Source organism: Trichechus manatus, unplaced genomic scaffold (genome assembly GCF_000243295.1).
Source record: "Trichechus manatus latirostris isolate Lorelei unplaced genomic scaffold, TriManLat1.0 scaffold00057, whole genome shotgun sequence".
In the NCBI taxonomy this organism is placed as follows: Eukaryota; Metazoa; Chordata; class Mammalia; order Sirenia; family Trichechidae; genus Trichechus; species Trichechus manatus.
In genome coordinates this window covers 15,209,127-15,218,768 of record NW_004443993.1, presented here as the reverse complement: position 1 = coordinate 15,218,768, position 9,642 = coordinate 15,209,127, and the positions used below count along the sequence as shown (strand labels likewise).

Genomic DNA, 9,642 nt, shown 5'->3' with positions numbered 1-9,642 from the left:
AGGCTAGCCCACCACCCTCCTTCTCCAGGCTAGCCCACCACCCTCCCTCTCCAGGCTAGCCCACCACCCTCCCTCTCCAGGCTAGCCCACCACCCACCCTCTGTAGGCTAGCCCACCACCCTCTCCAGGCTAGCCCACCACCCACCCTCTCCAGGCTAGCCCCCCACTCTCCCTCTCTGCACCAGCCCACCCCAGTCCACTCCCCGAGCTGCCGAGTGGGTTAGCCAGCCCTCGCCGGGAGGCTGCTCGGCGCCCGGGGCCTGGAAGGTCGGCGTCTGGGAGCACGCGGAGCTGCTTCGGCAGCTGTAGTGGTTGGTGACGGGGTCGGGGGTTTACAGACGACACAGGCCTGGGTTCCCCTGCATGTCCTCAGGCTGGTCCCACGGCATCTCCCCCTATTTCACGGGGGCTTCCCCACCCCGTGAGACTGGCACTGTCAGAGACCCAAATCACAGCTGGGAAAACTGAGGTAGAAGGGTGAGGTCCCAGCCAGACAGCGGCAGAGCTAGCTCCGGGGTGCTCTCTTGAGCAGCGATTCTCACCTGAGCTGATTCCATGCTCCCAGGGGACACCCGGTGATTTCTGGGGACATCCGTGATTGTCACAACTTGGGGGGTGCTACTGGCAGCAAGTGCGTGCAGGCCAGGGATGCCGCTCAACACCCTGCCGTGCCCAGGACGACCCGTGTCCACAGTGCCCATGGAGAGACCCTGTGTTAATTATTTGGGAAAACATTGAGTTGGATCCCTATTTCACGCTGCACACCAGAATAAACTCCCGATGGGTCAGATGGTGTAAACCAGGGGGACCCTCCAGCTCCTGTGAGTCCCACCTCTCTCCTCCCCGCTCAGTGTGGGGATTTCTTGATTGATTTGTTGTTTTAATAGTTTGAGGTTCTATTGTTTTATTGCATTGTGCTTTAGGTGAAAGTTTACAGCTCAAGTTAATGTCTCATTCAAAAATTCATACAGATATTGTTCTGTGACATTGGCTGCAATCCCCGCAATGGGACAGCACACTCCCGCTTTCCACCCCGGGTTCCCTGTGTCCATTCATCCAGTCCCTGTCCCTTCCTGTCTTCTCATCTTCCTTGTGTGGATTTCAATGCATGCAGCATCCTAGGACTTCAGGAGGTCTCATGATTATGGGACGCAGTCCCGTGGGGTCAGTGGAATCCCCTAACCCAGGGGTTCTCACCCGGGGTGATTCTACCCCAGGGGACACCAGGCGATGTCTGGAGACATTTGTGGTTGTCACGATGTGGGGAGGGGTGCTACTGGCATCGAGTGGGTGGAGGCCAGGGATGCTGCTCAACACCCTGCAGTGCACAGGACAGCCCCACCGCAGAGAATGGTGTCCGGCCCCCCTGTCAGCAGTGCCAAGGGGAGATGCTGGTCTGGCCCAGTCAGTTCACTAACCATTTTGACACCTGCTGTGAGTTGGGCCCTGGCCTCACCCACCCTCACCCCCCCCACCCAGGGACACCCGTGAACCGCATCCCGATCATGGCCAAGCAGGTGCTGGACCTGTTCATGCTGTACGTGCTGGTGACGGAGAAGGGCGGCCTCGTAGAGGTCATCAACAAGAAGCTATGGCGGGAGATCACCAAAGGCCTCAACCTGCCCACCTCCATCACGAGTGCCGCCTTTACCCTACGCACCCAGTGAGTGCCCGCAGGGGCGACGGGGTCTCTGGGAACAGAAGCCTGGGTGGTGATAAGTGGCCGAGTCGAGGTCTGGGGGAGGGGGAGGTGTTCTGAGCAGAGGGAACCGCAGGTGCAAAGGGCCTGAGGCAGGAAAGATCAAGGAGGCGGGAGGAGGGAGCGAGAAACAATGGCTGGACCACAGAGGACCTTGTCATGGAATGTGTCTGAGTTCTGACTCTTGAGGGTTCAGGGCTCATCCAGCTCTGCCTGAGGTTATGCATACTGAGTTTTTTTTTTTATTTTTTTGACACAATGAGATTTGAAGGCTTAGGAGGAAATGGTTAAGCGCTTGGCTGCTAACCAAAAGGTTGGCAGTTCGAACCCACCCCGCAGCTCTGTGAGAGAAAGACCTGGCGATCTGCTCCTGTAAAGATTACAGTCTAGAAAACCCTATGGGACAGTTCTACTCTGTCCTTTATGGTCACTATGAGCCTGAGTCAACTCAGTGACACCCAACAACAGTTACGGGGAAGAGGCATTGGTGACGCAGTGGTAGAGTTTTCTCCTTCCACGCGGGAGACCTGGGTTTGATTCCCGTCCAGTGCACCTCGTGCACAGCCATCACTGGTCTGTCCGTGGAGGCTTGCATGTCGCTATGATGCTGAACAGGTTTCAGCGGAGCTTCCAGACTAAGACTAGGAAGAAAGGCCTGGCAATCCGTCTCTGAAAAGCCTGTGGGTCACAACGGATCATGGGGATGGCACAGAACTGGGCAGCATTTCACGCCATTGTGCGTGGGGCGGCCGTGAGTCAGAGGCTGACTCTACGGCCGCTAACGATGGCGGCAAGTCACGGGAGCCGCAGGCGGGTGATGTGTGATGGGGAGGCAGGGGAGGTGGGATTTTACTCTGCGCTGAGGGCCACGAGGAGCCGCAGGAGGCATCCCAGGTGCCTTCCTGTCCCCCCTGCCCCCCGCCCGCAGGTACATGAAGTACCTGTACCCCTACGAGTGTGAGAAGCGTGGCCTCAGCAACCCCAATGAGCTCCAGGCAGCCATCGACAGCAACCGGCGGGAGGGCCGGCGCCAGAGCTTCGGGGGCTCCCTCTTCGCCTACTCCCCAGGCGGGGCTCACAGCATGCTGTCCTCGCCCAAGCTGCCCGTGCCCTCGCTGGGCCTGACCGCCAGCACCAATGGCAGCTCCATCACCCCAGCCCCTAAGATCAAGAAAGGTGAGGGGCCAAGGGGGCCTGGGGCCTGGTTCCAGACCAGCTCTATGACGTTGGGGGTGCCACTTCCCCTCTCTGGGTAACCAGGATGATAAACCCCAAGTTAGCATGGAAAAGGGCTTTCAATCCTCCAGTACCGTAACCAGGGCAGACATTACTAATCAATCACCATTTCCCAATTCCATGCCACAGCAGGTGGTAATAATCACTGTCCTTCCATGGCAGACACTACTAATCAATCAATCCTGTGCCCTTGGCAGACATCATTAATCCATAGTTATTTTGTTTTGTTTTGTTTTGTTTTATTTTCCAGTTCTACACCAAGGCAGACATTACGTATCAGGCACAATTTTCCCATCTTGTGCCCATGGCAGACATTATTAATCAGTGTTCTCCCAGCCTTTGGCTATGGCAGACATTACTGATTCCCCGTCCCACCACGTTAAGGCAAACATTAATTGAGTGCTGTACTCTTTCCTGAAGCCCTGGTGGCGCAGTGGTTAAGAGCTCAGTTGCTAACCAAAAGGTGGGCAGTTCAAATCCACCAGCTGCTCTTTGGAAACCCTATGGGGAAGTTCTACTTTGTCCTATAGGGTCGCTAAGAGTTGGAATCGACTTGGCAGCAGTGGGTTTGTTTGTTTTTGTTTTTTGTTTTTTTGGTACTCTTTTCTAATCCTGTGGCAGGCAATACTAATCGATTATCGTGCCCAGACATTGCTGGTCAATCACTGTACGCCTTCCCTTTGAGCATCAGACTCCTTCTCAACACACGCTCCCCCAGCAGCCACCATGGGTCTATCACATTGAGCCTTTAGCCATCCCTGAAGCTATTGCTGGGTGTCCCTGGGCAAGCGACTGCCCCTTTCTGAGCCCAGCCTTCCTTATGGGTAAAATGAGGGAAATGACCCCTTCTTTGTAGACTTGTTGGGGAGGGTTCAGAATGTAAAGTGCCCAGCATGCAACAAGCTGAGGTTTGTAGATACCTGACAGTGAGCTCCCCAGCTCCAGCCCATGGCAGGCATTACCAGTCAATCACAGTTTTCTCTTTCACTGAGCCTCTGAATCCTTCCTAACACAGAAGCACCAACAGCACATGTGGCAGTGTGTGAGACCAGTCATTTTGCCTCTCCGAGCTCCCATTTTTCATCTGCCACATGGAGCGGTGTCTCCCTACCTCCTAGGGTTGGCCTGAGGATCTGATGTTATTTCTGTAGCACTTGTGCCTGTTCAAAAACCTATCCACTTCCCTAGAGAGGGAGTGAGCACCTCATCAGTGGAAGTATTCAAGAGGGGGCATGTTCCTGCCTTGGGTGGAAGGCAGGCCCGGGCCACCTCAGGCCCCTTCTGGCCACCAACTCCTGTTCTCTCCTCTCTAGAGGAGGACTCAGCCATCCCCATCACAGTCCCTGGACGCCTGCCAGTCTCCCTAGCAGGCCACCCCGTGGTGGCAGCCCAGGCAGCAGCAGTACAAGCAGCAGCAGCCCAGGCAGCCGTGGCAGCACAGGCAGCTGCCCTGGAGCAGCTTCGGGAGAAGCTGGAGTCTGGGGAGCCTCCTGAGAAGAAGATGGCACTGGTAGCTGATGAGCAGCAACGGCTCATGCAGCGAGCTCTGCAGCAGAACTTCCTGGCCATGACAGCCCAGCTGCCTATGAGCATACGGATCAACAGCCAAGGTATGGACCCGGTGCTGAGACCATCCATGTTTCCTGCATGTTGTAACAGATAAAGATTTTGCAGCTAACATATGTAAAGAGTGCCTACAAATCAATAAGAAAAAAAAGGCAAACAAACCAATAGAGAAGTGGGCAGCTATAACTAGGAAATTCATACAAAAAGCTGTTTGATTCCATCTTGTCAGGGATCTGTAAATTAACAACAAGGAGATACCATTTATATCCACAAGAGTTTGATAATATCAAGTGATGGCCCAAGTGTGAGGAAATGGGGCCCCTCAGCCCAGCTGATGGGAATGTAAATAAATAGGTGGCGATTTGGGCAATCTCTTTTACAACAGAAAGTTTTCATATCCTGTTTGATATCTACAGCAGAGTATACTAACACAGGTATACAAGTAAACACACATGTACAGGGATGTTCACTGCAGTGTTGTTTATGAGAGTGAAACCCGGAAGCAACTTGTGTGTCCATCAGCAGGGGAATGAATAAATCAAGTATAGAATACTTTGCAGCTGTTAAAAAGAATGAGATGATTTGGGTGTGCTGACATCTGTAAGACTCATAATCATGGAAAAAAGTAAACTGTAGACAGATACATTATTATTCAGCAAGTATATAGTGAGCACCTACGACTGTGTGCGCTGGGGGCAGAGAATGAAGATGACAGATACACAGTCCACACCTCAGAGGAGCTGGAAGTCTAGTGGGGGAGACAGACATGAAACAGATCATTGCCCAGGTGTATTTATGATTATATAAGCAGTGGTTTTTCTTCTTCCCACAGCCTCCGAGAGCCGCCAGGACTCAGCTGTGAACTTGACCAGCACCAACGGGAGCAACAGTATTAGCATGTCAGTCGAGATTAACGGCATCATGTACACAGGTAGGACCACCCGGGACCCCATGCCTGCCTTGACCATTTCTCTCCCAGGGTTTCTAAGGAGCCCAGGGTTGGGCCAGGGCCTGGCCTGCCTGAGCCCAGGCATGAGGGTTGAAAGGGTGAGCAGGGTTTTTACAGGATAAACAGTCAAGGACAAAGGGTCTTCCCCTACAAGACTTGACTAAAGTAACCCACATAGTATGCTTGGAGTCCCGGGTGGCACAAACGGTTAAGCACTCGACTAGTAGCTGAAAGGTTGGTGGTTTGAACCCACCCAGAGGTGCCTCGGAAGACAGGCCTGGCGATCTGCTTCCAAAAGGTCACAGCCTTGAAAACCCTATGGAGCACAGTTCTACTCTGGCATCCATGAGGTAGCCATGAGTTGGAATGGACCGGACAGCAGCTAAGAACAAGAACATGTTAGTAAGTTTAGCACAGTGCTCAGCACATAGTAAGTGCTCACAAATACATATTAATTATTATATTTCTCTTATTGCAAGTGATTTTTCACATTTCCTTCCCAAAAATGTAACATCAGGCTGATTGTTCAGATAGACCACTAGGTGGCGCTGCCAACACCGAACAGCTTGGTTGCTGTATGAAGAAGGAGGGGACAGAGAGAGTGAAGGAGAGAGAGGCTAAGGGGAGTTCTTTGCATACTCCTGAGACTGGATGCAAACTGTGCATATGTGCATATCGCATCTTATAGGGGAAAGGACCAGCTGTGTACAAAGGGACCTGTGACCCCCCCAAAAAAAAAAACAACAACATCAAAAACACTGGACTCAGGGTCTCTGCTCAAGCAGCCATGTGTGTGCATGTGTGCGTGCGATATGGATGAGTGGATGCATCGAGGAGTTTATAACTCGTGGAGCACCATGTGGGGTCTCTCTTGTACCTATCACTGAATCCTTCTAAAGTCTTCATGAGTTGCTTATCCTCCTGTCCTGCCTTAGGAGTGCTGTTTGCTCAGCCGCCGGCCCCCACGCCACCCTCAGCTCCCAACAAAGGCGGCGGCGGGAGCCGGGGAGGAAGCAGCGGGACCAGCAGCAGCTCAGGCAGCCAGGCCGGGCCGGCGGGGTTGTCCACAGCCCCCACGTCTTCTACCTCAAATAACTCGTTGCCTTAACCGCATCACTCCCCACCCACCACCCCCCGGAAGCCTGCCAGACTGGGCAGGGGGTCGAGGTGGACCAAGCAGGGGCTAGGATGGCGGAAGATACGGGTGGGGAGGGGAGATATCCACAAAAGAGCCACAGCTGACGCCAAAAAAGCAGAGAAAAAATATATATACATATATATATAAAGAAAATTTAATAAAACAGGGGAAAACCAAGGAACACTTGAATTTCTCAGGTTTCGGACATTCAGAGAGATGAATTGAGACAACAGCAAAGGAAATCTGAAAAGAGAGAGGCAGATCTAATCTTTCCTAGGGTTTTCCTGCAACCCTAGTGGACTGATGACTCTGGTGTCTGCTTTGGACCAGTCGCAATGTAAGGCCAATCCTGTTTACCTCATACATCCCTGCACTGTGTGTTTTCATTTTTTGTCTTTTTTTTTTTAATTTTATTCATCACACACTCATCACATCCAGCTCCTTGTGTTGAATGAAACCCCTGAGCCAAGATCAGCTGAATTATTTTTTTTTTCTTGTTGCTTTTGGAAACTTTTTTTTTTTTTTTTTAAGGAAATAAGAACATTCAAACTATATAAGGTTTTTAAGAGGTTTCGGGGTTTTGTTTTGTAAATATTCTATTTTATTCTTTGAGGGGGGAACCAAACCTTAGCGAAAGGAGATATATATCTATATATTTGTGTTCATTCAGGGAAACTGGACTTGAAAAAGAAAAAAAAAACTTTTAAACAACAACAACAAAAAAAAACCCAAGTGTAATACCCTTTTATTTTTCCCCTGAGTGATTGGGGTTCCTTCGTGCATTTCCTGGGAGACATTGGGCAGCTGGGCAGCCCAGGACACTGGATCCCTGGGGCTGGAGCCGCCAGAGGTGATGAACTCAGGTGCTGTGGGTGGGCAGGGGTGGGGGTGCATGCCAGGGTCCGTGGGGGATGGGGGGCATCAGTGCTGAATGGCCAACTGCACCATCCTCGACGCTTTCCCTCTGCTGCGCTCTGCTCTCCGTGTGGCCTCTTAAGGGTCGGGAACCTAGAAGTCTTAACTAGAAAATAGAAGGTGCTTGTGATTGGGAGAGGGGCTGGGAGGGTGGGAGTGGGCCTGCTTGTCCCAACCCCCAGGCCCCTGTCTCAGGGATGAATGCGGCCTGGGGAGTCTCCTTCTTGTGGCGTCCGGACTTGCCTGAAAGGGCTGCTTTCGGGGACTATCAGTACCGGGGGTGGGGATGAAGCCAGGCCCAGCTCAGGTGGAGGATTTGGGGGCACAGCAACCTGGGCGCCCCCAGACATTCTCATCCCCTTTTCTTTGTCCTTTTGTTTCCTCTTGGCCCTTTGCGCACAGGGCCGCCAGCTCCCCGCAGTTCTGCGGTGATGGCGCTGCCCCCCCCCCCACCTCCACTCCTGTGTCTAACCTGCCCCCTCCAGGTTAGAACAAGGTGGGCGTCGGGGGACGCAGCTGGGCTGGGGTTTATTCCTAATGCTGATCGCCTTTGTTGCTGAAACACATTGTCTTAAACCCTTTGCTTAAACTCTGCCCCCCGCCGCCGTCCCTGGGGACCTGCGTGGTCGTGGGGGGACTGTCGTGTCTTACGCGGTCCCGCTTTCCACGTACTGGATTTTCATGTCTCTGGGGGAGGGATTAACTCTGCTGTTCCCAGGGCGATTCTGGAATCTCCGCCTGGTCTCTCTGCCCCTAATTGGGCCCAGGGAGCTGAGTGTAACGAGGCCAGGGTGGGCCTGGGGGGGTGAGGCGGGACCTCCCTGGTTTCCCGGTCCCAGGCATCAATTTTGTTGCCTTGGAGATGTTCTCTGGGGATATGGAGCCTGGAGGCTGAGCTCACTCACTCGCGATGGGCTGTGCTGTGTCTTAGGGGAGGGAACCTCCCTTTCTGTGGTAGGTGTCAGGGTCACTAATGCCCACATCCTTCCAGGAGGGGGTGGCAGGCATCCGGGGGTTCCCTCTCCATCTTTCCTTTCGGTAGGTTCTCGCCTCCCCTTCTCTCCTGGGCAGGCGCCGTGGAAGCACAATCATTGAGGGAAGGGGGGTCATTCTGTCCCCAAACCTCACTCAGAACCATCTGGGTTTGTCCGGTCTTTGTCCCTCCCAGCCTGGGTGCCAACGTCTGCAGCCCCATCTCCTTGCTGTCCTGCCCCCACCTTTGCCAGCTGCCTTCTTGGGTGTCTCAGCCCCTGTCCCATACGGGGGCCAGGCCACTAGCCAGGGGAATGTCTGTGTTTCTGTCTACCTCAGGACTGACTTTCGATGCCAAAAACCACACCCCCGGGCCCTGCCTTTCCGCTCCAACCCAGAACTTGCGGAAAGTACCGGCGGCTTGTCCTGCTGCCCCCTTCTTGTTCCCAAGCGGGACCTGGGCTCTGAAAGAGGCTGTGTCCATCTTGTACGCGTGGTGGGGGCTGCAGGCGGGGACATCCCTGTTGGGCTGTGTGTGTGTGGGTGTCGGTGAAAGTGTGTGTCTGCGTGTGCAGGGAGCCCAGGCGTCGCAGGGGCTGTGTGAACCATTGGCCCCCTGGCACCAAGTGGGCCGGATTCTAACTCAGGGGACTTGGCCTGCTGTTCACCTCCGATGATTGTAGGGGTGGGTAGGGTGGGCACGGGGCTTGGGACTTGTCTCCTTGGCTGACTCAGGAGGAGTAGCGCGAAGGGGACAGCGATGCTGGGGGAACCATCCCAGTGGTGGGAATGTGAGGGGGTCCTCGAGACCCCCATGTTCTCGATGCTCTGGGCCCTGCCACTCCCATTTCCCAGCTGATGCCCGTCAGGGGGGTAAAAGGAAGAGGCAGCTTTCTAGAGGGCAGCTCAACACCCCATTATGCAAACCAGGGTGGGGACAGGGGCAGCTGTCTCAGCCACTGGGACCTCTGCTTATATGCTGTTTATTCCAGAAGGGGTGGGACTTAGCAGCCTGGTGCACACAGGGACCCTCACCAAACTCAGGGTCCCAGTAGTGCTCACAGGGGGTGTTGGGAGGCTCCCCCCGACCTGGAGATGTGTGTGGATCGGCCGCTTCTGGAATCGTAAACTGGCCACAGTGTCTGGCTGTTCGGCTGTCCGGCGGGC

The 9,642-nt window shown here is 54.0% G+C and overlaps 1 protein-coding gene across 1 annotated transcript in view; it reads left to right on the top strand.

Annotated features, from left to right (window-relative positions):
* Window positions 1–7,006, top strand: part of ARID3A (AT-rich interaction domain 3A) — a 43,366-nt gene extending 36,360 nt beyond the window's left edge. The window contains exons 7-11 of the mRNA XM_004378689.2: window positions 1,480–1,663; window positions 2,628–2,875; window positions 4,249–4,545; window positions 5,334–5,432; window positions 6,386–7,006. Of these exons, the coding sequence (XP_004378746.1) occupies window positions 1,480–1,663; window positions 2,628–2,875; window positions 4,249–4,545; window positions 5,334–5,432; window positions 6,386–6,558 (1,001 nt within the window). The 3' untranslated portion in view covers window positions 6,559–7,006. The remainder of the gene's footprint in view (window positions 1–1,479; window positions 1,664–2,627; window positions 2,876–4,248; window positions 4,546–5,333; window positions 5,433–6,385) is intronic.
* Window positions 7,007–9,642: the final 2,636 nt, after the last annotated feature.